General features: G+C 39.9%; 3 protein-coding genes across 8 annotated transcripts; 2 read left to right on the top strand and 1 right to left on the bottom strand.

Moving 5' to 3' along the window:
- The first annotated feature begins 380 nt into the window (after positions 1-380).
- Positions 381-6,022, top strand: gpd1a (glycerol-3-phosphate dehydrogenase 1a). 2 transcript variants are annotated; one of them, XM_049017203.1, is made up of 8 exons: positions 381-641; positions 2,702-2,879; positions 3,142-3,282; positions 3,377-3,515; positions 3,682-3,794; positions 4,765-5,001; positions 5,192-5,298; positions 5,492-6,022. In XM_049017203.1, the coding sequence occupies exons 1-8, from the start codon at positions 598-600 to the stop codon at positions 5,586-5,588; spliced, it is 1,056 nt and encodes a 351-aa protein (XP_048873160.1). In that variant the 5' UTR covers positions 381-597; the 3' UTR covers positions 5,589-6,022. The 2 variants fall into 2 exon arrangements, with proteins under 2 accessions (XP_048873160.1, XP_048873161.1); XM_049017204.1 differs by lacking the exon at positions 381-641 and adding an exon at positions 666-866.
- A 1,106-nt stretch (positions 6,023-7,128) lies between these two features.
- Positions 7,129-17,185, bottom strand: si:ch73-233m11.2 (NACHT, LRR and PYD domains-containing protein 3). 5 transcript variants are annotated; one of them, XM_049017202.1, is made up of 10 exons: positions 14,663-14,742; positions 12,928-13,016; positions 11,381-12,670; positions 10,913-11,077; positions 10,646-10,819; positions 10,207-10,380; positions 9,611-9,784; positions 9,039-9,212; positions 7,995-8,162; positions 7,129-7,491 (listed from the first exon to the last, which is right to left on the bottom strand). In XM_049017202.1, the coding sequence occupies exons 3-10, from the start codon at positions 12,643-12,645 to the stop codon at positions 7,422-7,424; spliced, it is 2,364 nt and encodes a 787-aa protein (XP_048873159.1). In that variant the 5' UTR covers positions 12,646-12,670; positions 12,928-13,016; positions 14,663-14,742; the 3' UTR covers positions 7,129-7,421. The 5 variants fall into 5 exon arrangements, with proteins under 5 accessions (XP_048873159.1, XP_048873158.1, XP_048873154.1 ...); XM_049017201.1 differs by lacking the exon at positions 14,663-14,742 and adding an exon at positions 17,155-17,185 and having other exon boundaries at positions 11,381-13,016; XM_049017197.1 differs by lacking the exon at positions 14,663-14,742 and adding an exon at positions 16,383-17,133 and having other exon boundaries at positions 11,381-13,016.
- Positions 17,186-20,155: 2,970 nt separating this feature from the next.
- On the top strand, positions 20,156-26,097 carry abtb1 (ankyrin repeat and BTB (POZ) domain containing 1). The gene is made up of 12 exons (XM_049017263.1): positions 20,156-20,432; positions 21,224-21,286; positions 21,427-21,482; positions 21,918-22,062; positions 22,261-22,420; positions 22,763-22,808; positions 23,158-23,274; positions 23,382-23,497; positions 23,737-23,835; positions 23,965-24,132; positions 24,402-24,602; positions 24,908-26,097. Exons 1-12 carry the CDS (start codon positions 20,377-20,379, stop codon positions 25,112-25,114), a joined length of 1,434 nt encoding a protein of 477 aa, XP_048873220.1. The 5' UTR covers positions 20,156-20,376; the 3' UTR covers positions 25,115-26,097.
- The last annotated feature ends 269 nt before the right edge of the window (positions 26,098-26,366 follow it).

The following is a 26,366-nucleotide window of genomic DNA, read 5'->3' as shown; positions in this document are numbered from 1 at the left end:
CATGAATACAGCTGCTGCAGTAGACTTTTAAAAAGATGTTGGCATTATATTAAATAGTTCAAGATCGTTTATTTGTCAGATGCATGTTATGTAGTGAAACGCATTACCTCGGTCCCTCCTGAACTAAAAAGAAGCATGAAACATTAAAATGACTTAAAAGTAACGCCATCAGGAAGAAAAATAATTAAAAACAAAAATATAAAATATTTAAAAAGTAATTTAAAGTACATGCAAGAGATTAGGGGCTGGACTATGGTACACGGGGTTAGTGTAAGATTTGTCAGAACTAAAGATAGACAAATGCCTGCTTACAAATAAAGGGGATATCTGCGTTTATTAGAAAAAAGTTAGGTGTGTATAAAACTCGTCCTTCAGGGTCTCGTCTTACTCCCCGAAACCCTCTGCGAGCTGTAACACAGACACAGGCGTGTCTACCAGGCTGGTTCCCCCTTCTGACAAACCCAATAAGAGTCGGTAGAGATCTTCACGGAGATCGACGACAGAAGCTGTTTTAATGGGCTGGTCCACTGTGTGACAGACTTGGTGCAAACTTTATGTCTAAGGTCCGGTTGCTCTAGTGTAGGATAATCTTACACCATGGACCCGCCAAAGAAGGTCTGCATTATTGGCTCTGGGAACTGGTAAGCGTCAGATGTAGATGTCCGTCTTAAACGCTAAGGTTTTACCGGTTATTACTACGATTTTTAACGTGGATGGTTAGCTTGCCTGCCACAACAGCCGTTTTATGCAAAGGAATGACACCTACGTGAATTGTTGCTCATTTGTGCTGTTTTGTTGAAGTTTGAGACGCACTTCGAGCTACAACAAAATAAAGCGCAACGAAGAACTGGTCCGTGGAACAGCTGGTTAGTTTGGAAGGGTGCAGCCTCAGTGGCCTATGATATTTAGGACAACAGGTGTCTAGCTTTTATTACAGGATCCAGGCATCTCTATGTTTGCAATTTGTTTGTGAGATACTCCGTGAGATTCAGTACCAATAATAGTAACATTTTAGTATTCTAGTTTAGTTATGTATTTTTATAGGGGTTTTCTCAACCTCCAAGTTAAATCAAAGTTACTTTACATTTTGTAAAATCTGGTATTTCTAGGATTAAAAAAAGGACGGAGATGTGCAACACAGTTCAAATATAGTGTGAGGTGCATAAACAGGGAGCAAATGTTAAATTATAACCATCTCAGTAAATTATCCGTTATAATTTCCAATAAATTTTTAAGCAGCGATTAGTTTTTCGTTTGTAATACGTGGTATATGGTGTGAATGCAATTATGTAAAAGTTCGTGTAATTGACAGAGTACATCTTTTGTGAAGCATTTGATTATGTAAACTAAGAAATCTTTTACTTATAAATGCCACTTTGCAGTACATGAATTGTGTGGAAGTTTTGCAGAACAATAGCAGGAATTCTTCAAAGACATTTCTGTTGAATCGTATGTCCTTTAATCTACCCTAATGAGACCGTTTTCAGATTTCGGATAACAGACTCATTTGTATTTATGTATAAAATAATGCAAGAGCAAGACTTTGGTTGTTCTACTTTAAATTTGCTGATGTGTTACAGTTCTTCTTCCACGATTGTGGTTACAAAGAACTCTGAAAATACCAGGACAAACCAAAAAAAACTGACAAAGAAGATTCAACTGTGAGAAAGTCAAGACTGTATGGTTACATTTATAATACCAGCAAATGTATCAATAATGACTAATAATGCTACATGTCGTTGGTTTAATAGCATTTTCGCTGAACTTTTCATTGAGTCCCTTTTTACCCCTCAAAAGGTCTTTTCACACCCCGTTCCCATACATATATCAATTCATGTAAATAGGTCTTACTGTGTATGTATCCTAGCTCTTATTGAAATAAGACTGTGTCAATTCTGAAACTGTGACCTATGTATTATTTGTGTTTTGGTTGAATCTGTATGGCAACAAGAACATGACAGCTCATTCTTTAAAAACATGGTGACTCCAGAAGGAAGCTCAGCAACATCTCCAGGTTTTTGTCTGATCATCTTCAGATATTTAAGAGTACATGGTGAAAATATGAAAATGATGGTTATCTGCCGACCTGGTCAAATGAAGATCATCAAAATAGGCGATTTTGAAAATCCAGCACATTTCAAAAAATGACTGATACTCATATTAGAGGAATATATATGGTTATCTCACACACAACCCACTTTATCTGGCATTCTGTTTGAGTGAGAAGCTCTCAAAAAGGTATCGTTTTGAATTTTTGCCCATATTCAGATCCTTGTAGGAGAGAAAGTACATAAGACACCACTGATCTGATTCCATTTTTGAATTCTGCAGACAAAGATAGCTCCAGTTTCAAAGTACATGCTCTATCAAAGGAGAGACGAAGGCTGGAAGTTGAACCAAAAGACTGAGTCAGCAAGATGCATAACCTTCAAAAGGCCATAGCTTCAAAACTTAGAGATGCAGGCCTAATATTTGGCATTTCTTCATGAATTTGTTACAGGAGCATCTTGTTTCAGGGGAATATGAGATTATGTTTTCTCAGACAGGTTAATTTGATAGGTATGGATACATTTATAGCAATTAAGGTTTTATCTATAAAAACTAAATTTTTTTGACATGTATGTCTTTATGATGATAACACTAGAACAAAATGAAAGTTGATTTTCATTTAAACAAACAAAACTCTTTTTCTGCCTTCCAGGGGTTCTGCTATTGCCAAGATTATAGGGGCCAATGCAGCTGTGAATCCCAAATTTCACACCACCGTCAATATGTGGGTGTTTGAGGAAATAGTCAATGGGCGAAAGTTAAGTGATATAATAAACACAGATCACGAGAATGTCAAGTACCTTCCTGGGTGCAAGCTTCCCGTTAATGTGGTAAGAAAGATAACCATTTAGGGGGATGCTGTATTTAATTACAATACTTGGTATGCAGTATAGGACCTGTAGAAAAATTATGATTTGGATTATTCAGTCGATTTTGAATACATAGCTGGTAATTGCTTTACTTTATTCTTTAACTTAAGTTTCGTCACTGGGTATGCATGAATGCAACTAAATACAGCAAATTACAATTGTGGGTGCTGAAAACGTCCCACTTAGCTCTAAGGACATTGATTTGGACTGTTTTTATTACCAGCTGGCAGTACCAGACCTTTTGGAGGCTGCATCTGACAGTGATGTGTTGGTGTTTGTGGTTCCACATCAGTTCATTTTAAAAGTATGTGATACCATCAAAGGCAAAGTCAAAAAGCAGGCCTTTGGGGTGTCTCTTATTAAGGTAAACCGCCAAGGCGAGACCTCAGCATTTCTGACAGTTCTAGCTTCCTCAGCCACTGAACATTGTGCTTCTCACCAATGGCTCTCTCTGCCAGGGAGTGGATACAAGTACAGATGGACTGAAGCTGATCTCTGAGATCATCCGTGAGAAACTTGGCATTGCCATGGCGGTATTAATGGGAGCCAACATTGCCAATGAAGTGGCAGAAGAGAAATTCTGTGAGACCACCATCGGTAAGTGTGGAGGACATAAGCAGTCCTTCAATGAAATAACTATTTGGATAAAAAAAAATCACGTAAACAGTTACGTTTATGAAGCGCTTGATTATTTCTTTAATGAATTGAATGAGTCGTAGAGAACTATTTAATATGCTGGCTGACCTTTCTGCACTGTGTCCAGGCTGCAAAAACAAGGATCACGGTGCTCTTCTGAAGGAGCTAATGCAAAACCAAAACTTCCGCATTACGGTGGTCAGTGAGTGTGACGTGGTAGAAATCTGTGGAGCTCTGAAGGTCAGTGCTGCACCATTGCTATGAGACAGACGCTGCACGATAGGCTTCCAATATTCATGTAATCATAAACTGTGCTGCTGGTGGAACAGTATATTGAAATTAGGCACAATAACTGCCATTCGTTGATATATATACTATCAGTCAAAAGTTTTTGCACACCTCAGGTTTTTATCACTTACCCATTTATTTGATGAACTGCAGATTTTTCATTCTTGGTAAGCACTGGAAAGTTGAGTGATCAAATATAAATGAAATAAAACAATTTTCCTTTATAGCATAGAAAGAGTATGTAACGGTGCATGTCTGACATCCTGTTAACTGGATGTGTGGTGATGGCATAGTCAATTTTGACAGATATGTAGCATGAATGAATGTATGAATTTTATAAAAAATACGTTGCTTGTACAGGGTACGTGTTTTGTGCAATAAACACATGAATTAGACTCTAATGTAAGAACATGTCTATTTAAGAACAGAGTATTTATCAGCTTCGGTAGAGAAATGGCTGATTCTATTAGGGAGATCTAGCACCTTGTCTGGGGGGAAGGATGCTCATGGCCATCCCAGCCTCTCCTGCTGTCACAGAAACTGTACTGGAGCACTGACACGCAGACAGTGTCGCACAGACACTGGATCCGCAGCACTGTCTACCCGCAAGTCTGGCTAATTTTAATGTGAAGTTGCTCAAATCAGGCCATTAGCTGATCAGACCATTAGTATGGACAATTTGCACATTTACATTCTATTTATTACTTGTTATTTTTCTTAAAACATCTTTCCTGTCTTACGAATTCTTTTTACCATTTTTACTGTTACTTTATTTTTACTCATATATCACTTTTTGTAAGGAGCTCATGGGGAAATAAATTTCACTGCCTACATTTACTGCTATTTGCTGTACTGTTGTGGATTTGATAACTTAGATTTGACCCTCAGTTTCAAATGAATTAACCTTACTGGCCCTCCTGAGAACGTGGTGGCTGTAGGTGCAGGATTCAGTGACGGTCTGGGCTTTGGAGACAACACCAAAGCAGCGGTGATCCGGCTGGGCCTCATGGAGATGATAGCCTTCGCCCGCATCTTCTGCACAGCCGGGACAGTTTCCCCGGTCACCTTTCTTGAGAGCTGTGGGGTGGCTGACCTTATCACGACCTGCTATGGTGGCAGGAACCACCGGGTGGCCAAAGCCTTTGTCACAGCTGGGAAGGTTAGGATATCTTTCAAAATGCTAAATATACAGCCTGGGACTTGATGTGAAAATCCCTGTTTACATTCTCAGTCATTCTCTTTACCTAAGACTGGAATTTGTTTCATTTAACGCATTTAGAGTGTTGCTTTCTCTGCGACACATCATGTCTGATGAGGATTTTTTGCTGTGGTTCCCTCTTTCACGGTAGTCTATTGAGGAGCTGGAAAAGGAGATGTTGAATGGACAGACCCTCCAGGGACCAGCAACAGCAGCTGAAGTCCATCACATTCTTCAGCACAAAAACTTGCTGGATAAGTAAGCACAACTTGTAAATGTAATGACTTGCATAATGACTTATCCAAGAAAGCTACATGAGTAAACTGTTCTGTCATCTTTAAAAATGTACTTATTATTGATAACCAAAATGTTAGTTACCGTTATTTTCCTTGAAGTTGGATTTTTTAAAATCTGTCAGAGCTGATAAATATTTTCTCCTGTCTCTGTTCAGGTTTCCCTTGTTCACTGCTGTCTACCAGATCTGCTACCAGGGACACTCAGTAAAACACTTCATCAGCTACCTACAGAACCATCCAGAGCACATGTGATGCTGAAATATAAAGATTTAATAAATTAATTTTTAAGTTTTTAATATTTTTCCACATTAGAATTGAATAGAGATGATCGATATCCACTTAAAACTCTGAATTGTGTTCTAAGTGCCTTAACTTGATGGAAGTGTCTTTCTGACTCCAGAACTTTATAGAACATATATTGGCCAGGCATCCCACTTGCTAAATCCAGCAATTTCTATGCATTTAAATCTATGTATTATTTTTGAGAATCCCCCCTCCTGAACTAACCTTGTCACAATTTTATGAATTGATTATTGACATTTTTAAGGCACCAAATATTATCAATGTAAGTTGAATTCCATTCTGGAATTATTATTTTTTTCTTCTCAAACAAAGTGTTTGTGTGCATCGACAGTTGAAAGGTTTTTTCCATTATTTGACGGTAAACATCATTTTCATGTTTTTCATTATTCATCTGCAATATCTTAAAAATGAAAACATAGTTTGCCGGGTCAACCAAATAGCATATTGTGAAAAGGCCATGTTTGTAAAATCTGCTCCCCTGCATACAGTATGAGGGGAGGAGGAGGGGCAAGTTGTGTCTTACCTGGAGATACGACAGGGCAAATCAAGGATCATCTGGCTGAAGCCCCGGCCTTCTCTGGAAGCTCATTGGAGATGCAGACAGTTAGGGCAAACAGGGAGGACAAGCATAAAGGCGACCTCATCCTCCCGCCTGCAGGTGGCGCTAAGCTGACAGCTGCTGTTTCTCTCAGGGTGATTTTTTGAGCTTTGCATAGAGGTCAGGCTTCCAATATGCTGTACTACTATGTGGTAGCAATTTAGCCTCAGTCTCACGTCGCAGGTGACCCCCACGAAAACCCAGCGGCACTCTACAGCTCAGCCTTGCAGAGATCCTTGCTAAAGATCCTTCTGCACTCTACGCAACAAAAAGACAGAATTTTGCACAGAATACTGCTGCACTTCACAATACTAACTGCTCTGTTATGCTTCAGTTGTGAAGAGATTCTCATACTGGTAGAAATTTGGAGGATGGATGGAGGTAGACTAATTTGTACATGATAGATCCTGCTTTAGCCCGATGTGTTAACGCCACACAGTGACTTGAGAGGATATCTTGTGAACTGCAATAAAAGGCCAGCAGCATGAGGGCGCCAGAGCTGTGTGTTAGTGGAACACCGGCACAGATCGCAGGGCCCAAATGAGACCTGCTGACAAAGGCGCCAGATTGCACTGGCACACAGGATCAAGACAAGATGCCAAAGGCTGAGGATCTCTGGGTCGCTCGCTTCATCCCAGCAAAACACAGGGGGTGGATTTCACATTTCTATCGAATTAAGCCGCGAACCAGGAGCGACCAACTAAATCACTCCCTCCCTCTATGTTATCCAGTACCAGGTTGCAGTGAGCCTAAGGTTCATCCCAGGAAACACATTGGATGAGATGTCAGTCCTACACAGGGCAGGTACAGGTCTCCGGAGAACAAAAATGGGCCAGTGGGCGTCTCCAAACCTGAGCAGGCAGTTTTTTTACCTTTGTATTTTGAAGACTATTAGAACAGTTTCTGAACATTTTATTTTTTTCGGTATAAGTTTTCCCATACAGAATACAAAATGACCCTGTGATTAAAGCAGCTTTGATAAGGGTCAAAGTTTCACTGATTATTGTACAATGTGAGATGTTTATTATTTTAAGTGCCCAATCAATGTGAAATGAGAGCAATAAAACTGCAAGCAAAAGAAATGCAGAGACATTCTTTTAAGCAAACCTGAAATCTTATGACAGCTTTTTCCAGGCTCGTTTTGTTAACCTTTGTTAACGTTTTGTTAAGTATTTATCTTCCTCTCAATATTTGACTCTTCCGCAGGTCTCAAAGATTTCAAAGACATCTTCAGAGAAGTCATTGTACTGGAGACTAAGAAAGGGAAACAGGGGGACAGAACAGTCACACTTCAGAACTAATTTCAAGTTACTACAGTCCTTCTTGCCCTGCCATTGAGAATTACTCACGATCAAAAAAGCAGCAAAATATAGTTATGAATAATGCTCAGTGGGAACTCGAAAGTAACATTTATCAGATTATACTAGTGGTATTTCATTATATAATTTTTTTGTAATTATAGTGGTTCTAGCATTTGTTCATTCAAATTAAAGCTGCAATATCCATCTGATATGAGCATTCTGTAATTAGGATTTGCTCACTAAGTGCCAGTCTTACAGTGGGGCACATCCAAGAGTTTGTAGTAAGCTCTGCTAAGGCTGAAGTCGTTACGCTAAATTTCCTTTGGGGTTAATAAGATACCTACCTTTCTACCTATCAATGCTGCAAATACAGGACATTTTAACATATAAACTTTACTATCAGACCCACATATTCATCTTTCATTTACTTGCCAAAACAACTTAATTAGTGCTCACTTTATCTTCTGGATGGTCCTACTCTCGTTAATCAGCTGGACAAGAGATGGAACTGAAGCATCAGTCAAGATGTTGTTCTTTAGAACTAGCGTCTTCAGTGAGGTGTTTGCTTTGAGGGCAGCAGAAATGTCCTCCAGAGAGCCATCTGTCAGGTTAATCATCTCCATGCTGATAATACAATGCAAAAAAAGAGTCAATTTGGAATAAGGACTAAAATACAGTGGAAACTGCTCATAGTCATCATTCCAGTACAAATACTGTTTAAATATTTTGCTTGTAGTAATCAAGTAGTTCGCTCAGTGTTCATTTAGAGTCTTTTTAAACATGACAACATATGGAAAAAAATAAAATTGCGGTAATAGTTTTTTTCCCCATATTTACTTTGATTGCCCTCCTTTGCCTTGCAGTAACCCATCTGCTTCTGACTAGCTACCTTAGGCTAATGCTGCGTGCACAGAAAACATGACAGGAAAAAGAAAGTAATTTTCTCTCAATGACAAATATAGACTCATAAAAGCTTATGATAAACTGCTGAAAATGAGCCACTGAGATGCAGCAGTGAAACTACAATAAGCGCTTTGAGACAATGTAACGTTGTGAAAACGTGCTGTGTAAATAAAATTGAATTGAACTGAATATTTATGTATAGCACTGTATTATTGCATATTTGAATTAAACACAGTTCAGTAATTTAATTTGTACAGTACTAATTAATAATTAATATAACAGTAATAATTTGAAAAGCATTTGAAACAGCTGTACTGTATTTTGAAATCGTCAATATAATCAACTAGCAACGCTGTCCATTTTAATGCCCCATATTCATGTAATAAACAAACAAATCTCAATTAGATGGTAATCTGTCTGAGACATAAAGAAGAAAAAAAAAAAACAGTTATAAAGATCATCAGCTTATAGTGATCAATTTCACCTAGATATACGTGATCACTATAAGCAGTTTCCACCTCATTTTATATTGAAATGTACACACGCATTCATGTATGTGCGACACATCAGTTCTTGTCTAAGTACAGAAGTACTTACTCAAGGTGCTCTAGCTGGCAGTGGTTGTCTGCCAGGGCCTGCCATAGGTACTTAGCCCCAGTATTTCCCACCTTGTTCAGACCCACATCCAACGCTGTTAGCCTGGAGTTCCCGCTACGCAAAACTCCGCCAAGCTCCCTGAAGGACACCTCACTCAACTGACAATTTACCAACCTGAAAGAGAGCATCGTGCCACTGTTTCCATCAAACAAAGCATGTTTACTGCAAGTTTAGTTTCCGTTCAAAGTTAACACTAACACTAAACACATCATGAGAATTAAAAATGAATATGATTAAAGCTTCTTATTATCACATCTGTGTCTCCTGTATCAATGTTTCTCACACAAGTCATCGGGGACCCTCAGATGGTCCATGTCTTTGCTCCCTCCCAACTCCCAGGGAACTGGGAGAGAGAAAAAACCTAGACTGTCTGTGGGTCCAAGAGGACTTCTTTGAGAAACACTGTCCTATTCAGTACAGAAATGCATTAAAATGGTATTCCTTAGCACACCACTAGAGGGCAACGTCTATCTTAGTTGAGTATTCTCTCCTATTGTTAGTCACCAACCTACCGGAGTTTTTCCAGGGAGCACCCTTGGAATTTTAGGGGTTCGCACAGCTGAAGTACTCCAGAGTCCCCAAGGTCATTCAGCGATAGGTTCAACTCAGTGAGTGAGCAACCTTCAGATAGCAGTGCAACAGCCAGTCCCTCACAGCATGCGTCGGTCAGATTACAGTCAAAGGCCCTAGCCAAAGATGTCATTCTTGTGAGCTATACAGATACATTATGTGTGTTTACAACATTCATGCATTGCCACAATAACTAAACTTGGTTCATAACTATATAAAATAAATCAGAAACGTCACTGGAGAGGTACAATGGTCCATGTGCACCATTCACTTATGTTAGCTAGTTTACCTAATTTGTCGGCTCTTACACTATAGATATTTTACAAACAAATCTGAGAAGCAGTATAACTTTCAACAGCTGTTATTTTAGAGAATCCTTTTTTGGACAATAGAGTTTGGACAACTGTGACCCAAAAGGGACTCTAGGCATGAAGGATACAGACATCCAATCACAACAGCATTCCTTTGCTTACACTCGTCATGTCTTTTCTCTCACTAAAATAAGTAATGAGGAAAAAAAACCATCTTCAATGCATACGACAAATGCTGCAGGCTGGTCTTGGAACTCCTCAACACACGTGTCAGCCAGTCCATGCCCAAGTCGGATACTTCATTACCATCCAAGACAAGAGTTGCCAAAGTGGAGCTCTCATCACTGATAGCTTGGGAAAGGACTTCCATGGACAAATGAGTGAGACCACTGTCTTGCAATCTACAAAACAACAGACAAAATGCATACAGTGTTGTCCCTGGAAGGGACTAAGGTTTTATATGCTTAGTACTGTTTTGATGCTTTATTATATACGATTGCCAATGCTTTTGCATTTTAACAAACTGCTCCCGCGAAAAATTACAATTATAAATTTTGAAAGAGCATGAAAAACAGTAGCAACACAAATGTTTATAATATCCATTTATTTAAATCTTGGCTTTATATAAAGAACAATAGATGTGCAGAATGCAGCAGATTGTGCTACCTGAGCTCCTGCAGTTTACAGTGTGGACTCCTAAGTCCTCCGCACAACTGGATGAGTCCCTCGTCCTGTAGCTCATTAGACCTCAAGTCCAGCACATGCAACTGCGTTGCGGGCTGAGCCAGGACTGAGGCTAGGTCCTCACAACAGGCTGCACGCAGCCCACAAACTGGCAATCTGAAGTTACGAGGGAGAGCGAGGAGAGACTCGGTGTCAGAAGGAGACCAATATTTATAGACAAAGAGTCACATTTGCAATACTTCCACCCACCTGAGTATCTGGAGGCTGCAGTCTCTGAGGCCCCCAAACAGTGCTTTGGCTCCTGAGTCCCCCATTGCTCTGTTATAGGAGAGGTCCAGCTCTACAGTTCTTCCTTCACGAATGACTGAAGCCAGGTGGACATAGGAGGCAGTACTCAGGGTACATTGGAACAGTCTGCAAAAGTGGGGTGAGGTTATAACAACGTGACATTGATATATCTGAAAGAACAATGAAACAATGACTTCATTCTGTGATTAATAAAAAAATATATCAGTTTTCACAAATAAATTTCAGGCCTCACTAAGCTACGCAAAAAAAAAGAAAGTAATTTTTACTTTATTTTTACTATTTTGCGGTTGTAAAACTGAACTAATCATCAAATTTTACGCATGCTACTTTGAACAAATTGTTTTTTTCCAAAAAAATAATACAATATAAAAATTATTTTTTTCTTAGCATTTGGTATGATTTACTTACATCAGCTTGCGTGATAATCGAAATGCAGGTATCAAGTGCAGAGTCATCTCCCCTGTTAAACTGACGCTGCTGTGTAGATGCAATTCGTCTCGTCCCCCACAGCACACGACAACATAATTCAAGGCAGCAGAGTCCCAGGCAGACAACTCAGAGTAATATCTGCCGAGTCCCGCTGCCAGAGAATCACTGATTTCCTTTACCAGTGCTGGGTTTTGACTTTGATGAAGCAGTCGGTAATAACTCAGTGGTCTCTTGTAGGAGAGAAACTGCAGTGATTGCACAGTGGTGTTTTTAAGCCATTCTCTCAGACCTTCTATGCGATCTTTGCTGAACTCCCCAACAATTCCTTCCAAAGGTTTCCTTTGCTCAGCATCAGAAAGGCCAGACAGAAAAACGTCTAGGAACTTCACGCTCCCCTCGAGTTTACCCAGCAACTCCTCTACACTCTCCCCTCCTGACCAAGTAATGTCCAAGTAATACAACAGAGCAATAAAAAATTCCTGCACTATAGGCGATATGAATGAGAACATGCAGTTGTCTGATGCAGGATCCCCATGCAAAAACAAGAAAGCAGACAGGAGGGGAGACATTAAGAATTGTTGAAGTCCAGAGTCAGCTAAGTCCTTCTGGGAAAGGAGCTGGCTGTTGCTGAGGCTGTGGGTGGCCATTTTGCCGAGGCCTAACACCAGGTCTCTGGCTCTGCCTTCCTCCAAGTCGTGAGCACGAAATATGCTGGCAGAAGTCTGGACATAAACCTGGGTCAGTGTTTCGGGAAGATCATCTCCAGTTTCCAATCTTTCCTTAAGCAAGAAGCACATGATCCAACAAAAAATGGGGTGACCACAAAGATCATAAAAGCCCATCTTCTGCTCCACATACTGAAATGCCTTTTCAGCATTTTTAGGGTCAGTGAACACCTGGTCAAAATAGGCTTTTCTCTGAGGAGGAGAGAATCCCAAGATCTGCACATGATTATACTCAATGTCAGATAAAAAACTGAGACTAGCTGTGGATCTAGCTGTTATTAGTATGGAAGCTCCCTTCAGTAATCCCCCTTTTACCAGGCTGGTAAATAGCACAGGGACAGGAACAGGCTGGTTTGGTTTTGTGCACAGAGCAGAATCAGAAGTGGATTGCAGTCTGTACTGGTATTGTTCCAGGCCATCAAACATAAACAGCAGAGACTGGGGACTTTGTAAAATCACAGCCAGTGACTCAGAGGTAAAGTGACCATGTTGCATTAGTATGAAATCTTCCAGAGACATCTCCTGCTCTAACAGAATTAGATCCCTGAAAGCAAATGGGAAAATAAAATCAAACTCTTCGAGCACTTTCCTCCCTGCCCAGTCAAGTAACATCTTCTGCATAGTGGTTGTCTTTCCCACTCCAGCTGGACCAAGTATCATGACCACTCTAGTCTGATCACGGTTTCGTAATAACACTCTCCTCAATGTATTTTCAAGAGTGTTGGGACTTCTGGTTCCATCACCTTCCATCTCCTTATTTTCAGCAATACTTAAAGGTATATACTGATTAGTAAGGACCACCTCTTCTGGGGACTGACCGCCCAGGGCAGACTGGTGTCTCGATTCAAAGCAGTAAGTCATCATGACTTCTTTATGCATTGCGTTTAAGTCTGTAAAAGATGAAAAGCAGTGAGTCAACAATATTGACATTGGCACTAGAGGTGTAATGGTCCGTAGATTTTATCAAACCGTTCAGTTCAGGGTCAATATGCATGTGAAGTGCGTTATTACGATATGCTGGTCATTTTCCTATATGTATTGGCCCAAATACACAACTTTGTTTTTTCACAAGCAAAACATCTAAAAAACTGGTGTCAGCATATTTTCGAGGGCTAGAATTTAAATGTTTACAACAGCAGATAGCGTAAATCATCCATCTCCTGGCCAGCGGAGATGGATGATTGTAATCGATTACAATCAAACATAATCGACAACGTTTCAGCAATACGACGTTATGTGAGCGATGATCCCACCCACTGACGACAAACGGCTGACATAACTTGATGCTGTGGGGATTGTTAGCAACCGGCACACTGTGTACCATGCTGCGCTTGTCTTTAAATGGTATAAATGAATGTGTATTTGTATATTGATGACATTTACAGTTAACATAACTAACATACTGTTTGCCATGGAATACGTGCAAATATAAGTCATTATATCATATCATTTGATTCATTAACATTAAGTAGCCTGAACATAATTTCATAGAGCCAATGCAAGCTGACAATCTGGGGTACCTCTAAATTTTGCTCAATCCAGTCGATATTTTGCACATGTATTTTTCATAGTATGAAACGGAAACACGACACACATGTCTCTGTGTAGCTAAAACGTTTTTTGAGCCCTATTGTTGATGGACCACCCATAATGTATACTGATTTGTTAAGCACCGTTATTTATCATCCGAAAAATTTAATTGAGGCAATTACTTTTAACATTTTGCTTATAAATTCTGTTTAATATCAAGTTCTGGTTTGTAAGTTTGCTTATTTCAAATTTAACATGTCAGAGTGCAACAAAAAGTCACAGTGAATGTGAATTTCTGGGTGAAGAGTGGTAGATGGTGCAACGCTGCCAAACGCTCAGATATGCTCTACATGTGATTCTGCCCCAACACGTCAAATTGTGCCTGGTATGTATATGCCATATCACTTTTATTTGTAGCCATATTAATACATAACCAATATGATTATATTTAATCTATATGTAATTAGTTTATTTTAAGTATATGTTGGGTTAATGTACTGTTGTGTAATATTTAAGGCCCAGGCATAAAAATCGGGGGGAATGTATACCCCCCCCCCCACATTTGCCTCGCTGCCAGTATTTAGGCCACTCAGCTGGCTCATTGTCCGGGTCTGTTGAAATTTCCATGCCTCCGCTTTAGTCTAAATACGGGTGGGTATGGATGGCTCAGCATATTGTTTATTAATCACTCGTGCCCACGACAAACAGACATTTGTTTTTAAATTAAGTTCCCCACAATATCGAACTACACTGTTGTTCAGGGCTTTGCACATATACTGTATTACATACTTCAAAATTTAGTAAAAGATAACAGATGTTTCCTCTGTATCATTTTAATGTACCTAAACTAAATGTTGGTTTAGTCTGGAAAAGATCCCATGAGGAGTATTAATACGCAAACTAATATTAAGCTTTTTTTCATCTTAGATATTTCACCATTAGTTTTATTACATTTTTCTTTTTGCTGTTATCGTTAAATTACATGTAGGAGCATAAGCCACCTTACCTTTTACCTTACTTTACTTACTTTGGCCGCATTGAAATTGAATATGCTGCATCTATTTTCCGCACTCAGTGGAAAGAAGTGAGTGAAAGCCTTTAATTTTTTGTCTTCCAATTCCCCCCGCCCAGTGTTCCGTTGCAGCCCCACCCAGCCACCCACCCGTACTGCGCCCTTGAATATATTTGAAGGAAAGCTGCGTTTATCTTGCAGCAATGTTTCTTGGTGACACTGGGGTACTTGAACTTTTAGTACCATTCCTACTACTGAAAGCTAAAATTACAATAAGGTTTCTTTTTAAAAGCTAGTTTGGTGAAATACAATGTGAAATAGTTATAGCGAACAGTTAATGCATAAGCTTTTGGCATATAAGCTAACTGACAGATATTTAGGCCATTCAGCTGGCTCATTGTCCAGGTCTGTTGAAATTTCCTGATCTTGCCCCAGCTTTAGCACACCCATGCCGATGTCTCAATACGGGAGGGTGTGGATGACTCTGCATATTGTCTAATCCTCCCCGCATCCTAAATTCAATTTCACTTTATAAAAATGTCACATAGTAATTCGCAAATTGCACTGAGATTGTTAAAAGTGACTTCATATGCATGCCTGTACTGGATTAACTAACTGAGATTAAATAAACTGTCTAAATGTTAATAAGAATACTTGATCCATGAAAAAAACAGACTTCTTACTTCAAGCCATTGACAATCGGAGCTCAACGTCAACTGGATTTCAAATTGGAGCTCAACTTCTGAGCAAGACGCAGAATTGACTATCAGTAATGCCGGTTAATAGGCTTAATAATGTTGACAATCATTAATTGCATTGGATTTGCCTCTGTCCCATACAAAAACATCATCATGGTATTATGTCAGTATGGTTGTATGTCAGTAAGTGTTTTGATAAAAATGTTTCCTTCAGTTTTTGCCATGGAAACACTGAACTGGTTGGTTGAAACAAAATCCTGGTCTGGACTTTTACTCTCTGAACCTGAATTACCCAACTCTGGTTATTACCATGGTACAATACAAAAAATGTAATGGATTACCATTGAATTTTAACTTAAGTCACATTGTAATACTATGCAGTATACCATGGTATACAGGTGGCCAAATTACAATGGTTTTCCCATAGTGGTACAACTATGCTATTACTTTGATGACAATATCATACTACTTTTTGTAAGGGGTTAATAAAATGGATGAAAACAAGTACCAGTTAGTCATACAATTATTACGATTTCTTAAAACATGTTCAAGTTATTATTTTTCACTATAACCAATTTCTGTCATTTTAAAGTTAAGAGCATTATTTGTCTGCCGTCAGGCGCAAGCCCATCACAATGTGAGCCTATCCTTCCGGCCAGTGGGATCACGACAAGGGACGTGGTTTACTGGAACCGCGTTGGAAATTGCGTATACGCCAGCGACATTCCCCACTCGCTTGTGCCAGGAGGGGAGACTTCCTGGAGAGGTGGGATGTGCAACTCACAAGCCAAATTTTACAGTACAATCAAAAATGCTGATGCAAAAACATTTATGAAATTTTGTTGAATAAAAATGTAATGACCTATACTTAATGTCATAGACATCCAGATGGTCTTAATTTCGTATTAACAACTGGTAAACAAGCCATTATCACTGACACACAAATATGAAGGCTACTCTGTTACAACTTTAAATTAAAAAGTATATTAAAGAAAAAGTATGACGACATTTCTTACTGCTCTCGGGTCGGGGAGGGCTCGGTACTTCTTCGCTCATCGCTGCTCAAAAGATAATTGCTACCCCAATGGAAATACGGAGGTTTTATAAACATGGGGCGTCAGTTACCCAAGTTGCATATTTCCCTTTAGTCCACTTTTAGACTCATTTGCTAGGGATCTGGTGCCAGTAAAGGATGTTGTATAACTCGAATGAAACACACATTATTTCCTTACTGACACCTAAATATACGACGCCTGAATGGTCTTTCAGAAACTTGAGTTTGACTTTTTATAAGCAAAGAGTGCGACGATTTTTTTCTTCAGACGCGCCTACCATGTATATTTTGCCAAAGACTTGCGTCTCTGGTAATAAAGCTCGACGAGTTTCGCAAGCCCCCCTTCCGGGGTGAGCCGCTGCCTAAAAGAAGACTGTCAGCACAGCCTGAGGAATATAGCTCAAAATTTGAGGAAAAAATACCAAAGGAGCAACATTGTTTTCCAAACGTTTCCAGACCGGGTTTCCGTTAAATTTCGCGACTTATGTTGTTCTGTTTTCGGTCCTGTAGGTGAGAGTCGGTGACTCCCAGTCGTGCCAGTGTGTGAAGCACGGTCGTACACAGATATTCTATCGTCGGCGCTGCTCTGGCCGATTTATGCTGAACTCGCGTCGAATCTAGTCGGCGAAACCGATCTCTCTGACTGGGATATATATAACCGTCGCCTATAGCCTGGGCTGAATAAACGCAAGGTTCCTGTTCACGTGCACGAGCAATCTGCGCATTTTACGTACCGTAATTATTTTAAAGTTTTCAAGGCTGCAGTGTTCTACTCTCTGCTACGTGCTCTTAGTGTTGTCTCAGGGGCTATGATTGGAACTAACTATTCTACATGTTCTTTTAAAATCAGAATAAGCAAATTATATAGGTGGCTAAAAGAGTGGGTATTTCTTAGCTGCAAAACATGTTGCGATAATTCATACACGATTGCTCGCTTTCATTTCAAAGGGGATGCATGCAAGCTAAATAGAACTATCGACAAAGGATATATTCATGTCTGTATGTAAATACTCATGCATGTACGTAAATGCAAATTAAAAAAAAAATGTTTTAAATCGACATGATGGTTATTGTTTCAAAATTGTTGTCATGCTTTCTGATACACAACTGTTTATTTTGTTCAGTTTTGTGGTGTATGATACCGTGTACTGTGGTGCGTTACTTTTACGTTCATAATCAGAAATGTGAAAACATTAGAAGTGTGTAAATATGGTGAAAAAGATACGTTCTGAATGTTGTATTTTTGCTGTTTCACAAGTCACACTGGGGTCACAAAATCTGACGTCGGATGTCAGAAAAAGTCACTCTTTGCCAGAGCTGACCTGTACATCTAAGTAATGAATTGTTGGCAGAATTTCTATTGACGTTAAATCACCTGAAGTCTTTCTGACTGCTGGATCATTGCTTTTCCTTGGAATTTTATGGGGCGCAAAATCTGATAGCAGCTATCAGAAAGTGTGACCTCCCTACTGTAACTGATTGGTGCAGCCCAGTTACAAAATCTTTACAGGACTAAATTATCTATTCATAAGTCACCGGATGTCTGCCCCGTGTCAGAAAACAGCCTCAGTCGCAGGTCATGGGTCCTCCAACACATGGGACCCAGGGACGGATTACGGGTTGTGTGGGCCCCTGGGCAAAACGTTCACGAGGGCCCCCCCCACCACCACCACAACCACCACAATTCAAGGGCCCTTGGCAGCCAAACGCCCTCCGTATAGGGTCAGGGGCCCTTGTAGGCAGAGGATCAAAGAATGTAGGCCCTCTAAAATAGACAAACGAAAATACATTGTTGATAAGCGTTGCAAATTGTTTTGGGCTAGGGGCCCCACGGGCCCCCTGCACCCCAAGGGCCCCTGGGTAGCGGCCCCGCTGGCCCGGTCCGTAATCCGTCCCTGATGGGACCCAAAACATACAGCTAAAAGCACTCAAGAATGGCTGTGAAAAAAACATTGGACTATTCTTAAATGGTCCTCCATGAGCCCACATCGTAATCCTATTGAACATGTATGGAAAGATCTGAAAATTGCAGCGTGGAGACTCCACCCTTCAAACCTGAAACAGCTTGAGTAGTTTTCTCAAGAAGAGTGAACCAAACTCCTTTTGGTAAATGCATGTCTCATTATGATGTACAGAGATCGCTTGCTGACGGTGATCGCTGCAAAAGGTGGTGCCACAAAATATTTAATTAAGGGTATCATATTTTTTTTTATCCGTGCCATTATCATTTGTTTAATTATATTCAATATTCAACTGAATCAATAATCAAAAGCAAAGTCTGATTTGTGTTAAATGTAGACTAAACAATAATGCATACAATTAAACTTTTGTCACGTTTATCTTATTTCAGAGATAGTTGTGTTTTTTGTTTTGTTTGTTTCCTGTGGAAGGGTACGAATAAATTTGTCCACGTGTGTGTATATATAATCTACGCCGCTAGATGGCAGAAATGCATTGTGCAATAAACTGCTTTTTAATTTTTTTTAAATCTCATAATACGTATTTATTAATACGTGCCCTGTGTACAAAGGGTAGAATAAATGGACTAATGACTATAAAACTGACACAGACAAGTCCAGTATGGTGTACTTCAAGCAATAGACTGCACACAATTTCATTTTCAGATTATGTATTTATTAATAATTGCACGGTATCCATTTTTCCTCATCACAATACTTATATTACAAAGTATACATTTGCTGGAGAGTAAATTTATGTTATGCTAGGTAATATTGTAGCCTCAGTTCCAGGGTTGTGGGTTTGAATGCTGCCTTGCTTCTATGTGTGTGCATGTTCGTCTCATAGTTTTTCTCTGAATACTTCAGTTTCCTCTTGTATGGTTGCAGTTAAGTGAACTGGCTCGTGCAGTGGTGGAGTTGCAGGGGGCTTGGCTTACAGATGCATATTTCGTGGTTTACTCTTTACAGATTGGTGCATATTAATACTTACCCAGTCAGGGATGCTACTTAAAGGGGCCCTTGGAATCATAATAATTATACCTTTATGGTGCCCCTGGTTGTGGTCTATCAATAGGATCGTCAGATCCCCATGTAGCTTTTTTCTGACCTGCTACTGTTGTACCTCAGATCAGAATCTGAAGAACAGATTCAAATCATTAGCACCTGCGTTCCTTTCTTTACCAAGGGTTCTCGTCATAATTTCATCCCGTTTCACACGTCTCTAAACCTAAAGGCCCTCTTCGTCTTCTTTAATAGGTCCTTCAGGTACTTTGATATTGGAAAAACTATTCCCCACAATCCTGGTGAAAACTGGTAGGCTACCAGTGGCAGTCACTGAATTGCGGGTTGTATTTGGGAATGAGATGCACCAGATTAAAGACGGAAATAGGGATTAATTTGAATAGGTTATTAAAGATTAATCGGTATTAAATATAAAAGGAGACAGCAAAAAGACAAAATTTTGAATTTTTCGTAGTATAACTTCAAATTGTTCAAAAGAGCACATTACTGACATCTTGTGGTAATCAATTTAAATACCTTAACACTGGAAACGAAAAGGTGTATTTCAAGGGCTTTGAATATAGATAATAATGAACAGCATATTTACTATATACATTCATATTATACTAAATGTAGTAATGCATATACACTATTATAACAATAAAAATAAGTCCAACCTCATGAATTTACGGCTTTATCGAAATTCAATCTAGGGAGGACTATACTTCCTCAACATCATAGGGGTCGCTGTGGCGCGTTTCGAGCGCTTCCTTGTTTTTCTTAAACGTCATCTAGGCCGATAAACGTTTGGGGAAGGATTTGTTCTGACTGAGTCAGGAATCGTCTGCAGTCAGTTATAGACAAGGAGCACAGGGAGCTACCAACTTATTGTGATCAAGAACAATAGTTTCGTGGTGCCAGCTGGCCGCAGTGTCTGTGACATAGGCAGGTAGTTTCAATGTATCAAAGGCTAAGAGAACTCAGATCGCGGTGCAAATGGACGCCAACGATTTGTTTACAAGCTGCAGGAAGGGTGACATTTCTAGAGTGAGGTAAGTAGAGATACGCACTACGTTGTTCGGTATTTTACCCAAGACTTTCCCATACTCAGGACTGATGGCTCCAGCAGTCGCTTGGCTGTGGCGAGCATCTGGCGAGCTGTATTTTTATGCATTTGGGGCCGTACTGTTCTGTTATCTAAGTTAAATTAGCAAACTGTGTCTTTCTGGTCAGTGAGTGCTTGACTTTGTGGAGTTTTCAAGCAGCTGACAGAGTTAGATAATACGCCATCACACGTGCTTGAGCTCAGAGTAAACAACTAACAATATTAGCATGTATAGTACTAGTATGTTTATTGACTGTAAGTATTTCCCGTTGTTGATAAACTACTTGCGTGATAGTTACTTCCACGTTTTGCCATAATAATAGTAACAACAACAGAACTACTACTACTACTACTACTATATTATTATTATTATTATTATTATTATTATTATTATTATTATTATATATGTGAACAGCGTAAATGTTTTATTATAATTATTCAACCAGTACTAACATATATATCGTAAACTATGTACGTTTCTTAATTATGTAGGAAACTAAGCGATTTGTGATATTTGCAAATTTTCACCGGTTATAGACAATAGCAATTTTTAGTGTTTCTGTTATGTTTAAACACTGATATAAAATTCCACGATATACATGTATACATGCATTGAACATTAAAACGCACGGATGCAATATTTGCAGTTGCAGGTTTGCTTGTTTTATTTAAAACCGTAGCTGATATTGCTTTTATTTTTGTGAAAACTAAACTAAGGTGCCTAAATTTTCTTTCAAGGTATCTAGTTGAACAGAGAGATGTGGAACTTAACGTTCGTGACAAATGGGACAGTACTCCATTGTGAGTATGTTTTATTCATTTTGCAGGACGTTTAAATATTTACGCTTTAAGATAGTTGGTTTCTTATATTCACTGATCTCTTATTTAGTATTGTTCAATATGAACTGTTACATTTCAGTTTTTTTATTCTCTTCTCTCAGGTACTATGCATGTCTGTGTGGCCATGAAGAGTTAGTGCAGTACTTGCTGGCCAATGGTAAAAAACCCTACCTCTTATAAAGCAACAGCTAAACAGCTTTTTGAGTGGACGTGGTTTCATTTTGGTAACAGGCATTTTACCGTAAAAAATCGTATTGTGGGACATTTTAATAGGACCCTCCTTGGGTAATATTGGCATTTCTTTACATAGATTTTTTTGCAAATATGAACTTTTTACAACTTTTTATTTTAAAAGATTTAACACTGGGTCGCTTAGGTAGCGACAAAGATTTACAGTACTAAATCAACATTATCCTTACCTTTACAATTATCATCATTATTGTCGTCATAAAGGAGCATTATAGGAACTTATAAAATGCTGTATGAAGTTGACCTTGTAAAAAGCAGGCTTGAACTTCTGTGCTTTTGTATGAATTTCTCATGTAAAATGCACTTAATGTGTGCCGGTGTGGTCTGTCATCCTGTGCTGCAGGAGCAAAGTGTGAGGCGAACACGTTTGACGGTGAGAGGTGCCTCTATGGCGCCCTGAGTGATCCCATCCGTCGCCTGCTGAGGGAGTACAAGCGCATAACGGCCAAGGGAATGCAGCGTGACTACTATGATCAGTTCTTGCAGAGGTCAGGGATGCTAGACATGCTGTTGATTTGAGCCAGTGAGGCATGGATACCCTGGCAGATTTAGGGGGCACAGCACGTTCTGGGGGACTCCCTGCCTGGCGAAATCCAAAATCTGTCAGGGTGGAGGTACTGTCCATGTGTGATTCCGCAAATAGGATTTTCCAGTTTTTGTCATCTTTCTTTGAATGTTTTGTCCAGGTTGCTAGAACAGGGATACTGCAGCGACGTGATGTTCCTGGTTCATGGCGAGTCTTTCTGCGCTCATCGCTGTGTTCTCGGTGCGCGCTCAGAGTACTTTGCAGAAATGTTCGAAACCAAGTGGAAGGGGAAGAATATCATTGCACTCAAACACCCACTGGTATGACCAGTCCTCAGAGCTGTATGATATAGGTCATTTGAATAACAAATGTGTAGCGTACATTTGGTAGGACATTGGATGTGATTACGATTTTAGATTTTTGGTAAAGTCCTCATGTCACATGCTATAAACGTTTGTCATTGGAAATGAATCTTAGCTCTAACATATCAAAATGGTTACTTAGTCAGCCTGTTATAATCAAATTCTTGAAACAAGATCATTCCCATATTATGAAATATTTGTACTGTACTTTCAACTGGTGCATTTTGTTGAAAGCAACAAACGACTGTATCTGTTACCTAAGGATAGATTTCTTCACGTATGTTTTGGTTTCGTTTTCAGATAAATCCTGCAGCATTTGGATCAATTTTGCAGTACTTTTACACAGGTTAGTAAAGGGTTTGTGAATTTTCTCCACGAATAACAGTGACACTGTGAAATTTAAGAATCTGACTGGTCTGATTTTCAAATTCAGTACTTGTCTCAAACAAAACTCAAGTTAGAAGGTCCCTATTAGGTTTTGAGTATCTTTTAATTAGCTTTTCACTAATACTGTTTTCCATAGAATGCATCAGACTGACTAATGGGTTTGAGGGCATAATTAATCAATTTTTATGCACATTGTTAAAAATTCCAGTAATTGCTTCTTGCGATGCAGTATTTCTGAGTTTTGTTACTCAGTCACTTTCTGCAGCCAATCACCAAACCCTTTCTCTTGGTGTGTTCTGTTTCTGTAGGCCGGCTGGACATTGATGTTAGCTATGTAGAAGACTGCAAGAGGCTTGCCAAGCAGTGCAAGATCAATGACCTCATTGAGGAACTGGAGATAAAGTGCAAACAAGTGTACGAGTTTGGTAAGACTGGACATGTGACTCGATCACAGTCACAGTCATTCTGTCTTTGCTAGCAGCCTCTCGATTAGCTGTGCTGATGGTTGATTTTTGCGCGTTGCTATTCTTAGTGTCCTCCAAGCCTGGGACGTGCGTGAAGGTCTTGAGTCTGGAGCCGGAGAGCAACTGCCAGCTACAAGAAGACCTGGCCATTCTTGCAGACTGTGCTCTTCCGGCAGAGCTGCGGGTACTACCTTCAGCATTACTGCCATAATTATCACCATCTTCTCCCTCTTGCATAATTTACCTTGCATTTATTTAGACATTGACAAAATGTGCACACTGTTACATGCAGTGGTAAAATCAGAGCTAATAGCAGGCCATCTTAACAATGCAAGTGAAGTTGAAAATCCATGAAGCTTATTGTCAGTTGTCTTAGTCTTGTCCTGATTTGAAATGTGACTTTTGTCCTTGTGTGGGATTCAGGTTGGCTATGGTGAACTCCCCTTTGACAGAACTGACAACTTCCCTAGTTACCCTGATATTTGCTTCCGGGTAGAGAGTTACAAATTCCTGTGTCACAAGGTAGGTAGTTTAACTTCTGTCAGTTCTGAATCATGTCAATCACTCTCCTTTAGTGTAGTTTGTGAATGTCTTTAACTGTGCTTTCAGTGACTGTCTTTCTGTGTGGTCCTGTTTGTCCGGATGTGACAGGCATTTTTCTGTGGGCGCAGTGATTACTTCCGGGCCTTGCTGGACGACCACTTCAGTGAAGGGGAGACGCTGCAGGCTCAGCCCAGCACCCCAGTGCTCACACTGCACAACCTGTCCCCTGATATCTTCATCCGACTGCTGTACTACATCTACAGCGATGACACGGAGGTGAGCATTCGGCTTGTATTCCTCAGGAGCGGGATCGTGAGCTAGTGGCTTGACCTGCAACTTCCAGCAGCCAGACGTACACTCACACATTTTGAGTCTTGCAGTCTCAAAGATTTTTTGCATTCTTCCAGTAAATACACAGCACTGTCCTCAGGTATTTTTTAATTTTTATTGTGCGGAGGGGAAAGGTAAATAATGCCCGTGGGGAATTTTGTGTTGAATTTGTGCATATTTCACATAGTAAATGCTTGCTTTGTGATTGTGGCCAGCTGTCCCTGGATAACGTGTACGAGGTGCTCTGTGTGGCTGACATGTACTTGCTGCCGGGACTGAAGCGGCTGTGCGGGAAGTTGCTGGCCCAGACGCTGAGCGAGGACAACGTGCTTCACATCTGGAAGACGGCCAGGCTCTTTCGCCTTTCACGACTGGAGGACCAGAGCACCGAGTTTATGGCCAAGATCATAGAGAAGGTGGCCACTTGCATGTTTAAATATTCTTTGTATTATACATTTGTTGTAGGGCTCTGTAGCCATTGTGAGATTTACACACTCAAAACAGGAGATGCTTCTTTCTATAGTCGACTTAAATATTTCTAAAGTGTAGGCAACGTCTGGCCCAAAGTAATGGGTTTCTTCAGTAAATGACTCATGGAATTGCTCTGGTATTTTGTCTTGTGCATTGTGGTATTATTTATTAACAGGATGTAATGGTTCAGAAATGACATGCGACGGGGGCGACTTTGTAGCGGTTTTTTCCTTCTGTGCTCCTGCTTCAGCTGGTGGAGGTGCAGGAATTCGCAGAGATGATCCAGGAGGATGCCCAGGCAGTGGAGGCCCGGCAGGAGACGGACTCCATCCCGCTGGTGGACGACATCCGCTTCCACATCACCAGCAATGTGCAGACGTACAGTGCCATTGAGGAGGCCAACCAGAGGCTGGATGCCCTGGAGCAGCTTCTGGCTAGAATCGGGCTGGAGTGCTGAGGGCCTGGCGCAGAACACGGGTGGAAACCACCCGCCAGTTTATTCACAAGGAATGTATGCTGAACCGCTTTCTCTGTCTTCAGCAGAACGCAGGTCATGGGCTCGTAACAGATTCCCAAGAAGATGGGAATTCTGGCGTAGTATCCATCGCTTTCTGCAGGTCAAGCAAGCCATACCCCAGGGCTCACTGTAGCTTTCTTTCAGATATAGAGGAAGTGCTATGTTATAATATAAAGCTTCACTCTACTCTTTATATTCTCTTTTGCTTAAGTTAGCATTTGAAGAAAATGTTTGGGTCTGCATTTTGAGTTGAGTTGAGTTGAGTTGAGTTGAGTTGAGTTGAGTTGAGTTGAGTGAGTGAAACAGACGATGCTTGTTTACCAAGGAAACAGGAAGATAATGCCTTATGCAAAACTCTGTCTTTCTTTTAATAACTTTCTACTCCGAATTTGCATGTAACGAAGGACGTGCTTAACATACCACACAATGCCTAGGTGTACAGGGGACTTGTATATAAACAGTTTTACACATTAGCAGTACAAAGCGAACGTATGGGATACAATCAGCAAGTTAATTTTTTTTATATTCATCATGAGCTGAAACTTAACATTCAATTGTTTAATCAGGCAGTTAACATTAATTTGTAATATTGTATTGCGACGTTGCATATGCATGTGTATCTGCTGAGGTACAAAATGAATGATTGTCTTATTTTGTTTTCATAATTCAGGAAAACATTACCTATTACCTATATTTGGAATGAATTTAACTTGCCGCCCTCTTCCTTAACAGCTTTACACATCATGTCATTCCAGTTTAAATTGCTCCTTGACATTTATCGCCATGGAAACGGCAGCACCGATGATGGCATGTCTGACACTTTGCAGTATGGTTTCCATGACAAAGTGCAATATTTACTTTTCTCAGCACTTAAAGTACCCAAAAAATTTCCAAAAAATAAAATCCTGACTTTTTGTGGTTTACCATGCATGTCTACGTAATATTCATCATGCCACAAGGTGGCGTTCAGTGGCGCAGTTATTTACTCTTTCAACAAGGTTTCTTTTTTTAACATGAAATATTACTTAATGTTACAACAGTATTGCAAATAAAGGTAATTATTATTATTATTAACATTTTATTTTTGCTGTGGATGGAATTGCAGTGCACAAGTACAGTTATCCACTGCAACACTGAACAAACAGCAAGGCAGGGACAGGGCTTGTTGGACCTGGTGAAAAGTTGCTGTGCC

Source organism: Brienomyrus brachyistius, chromosome 6 (genome assembly GCF_023856365.1).
Source record: "Brienomyrus brachyistius isolate T26 chromosome 6, BBRACH_0.4, whole genome shotgun sequence".
In the NCBI taxonomy this organism is placed as follows: domain Eukaryota; kingdom Metazoa; phylum Chordata; class Actinopteri; order Osteoglossiformes; family Mormyridae; genus Brienomyrus; species Brienomyrus brachyistius.
Note: the sequence above shows the minus strand (reverse complement) of the source record. Positions and strands in the feature narration are given on the sequence as shown.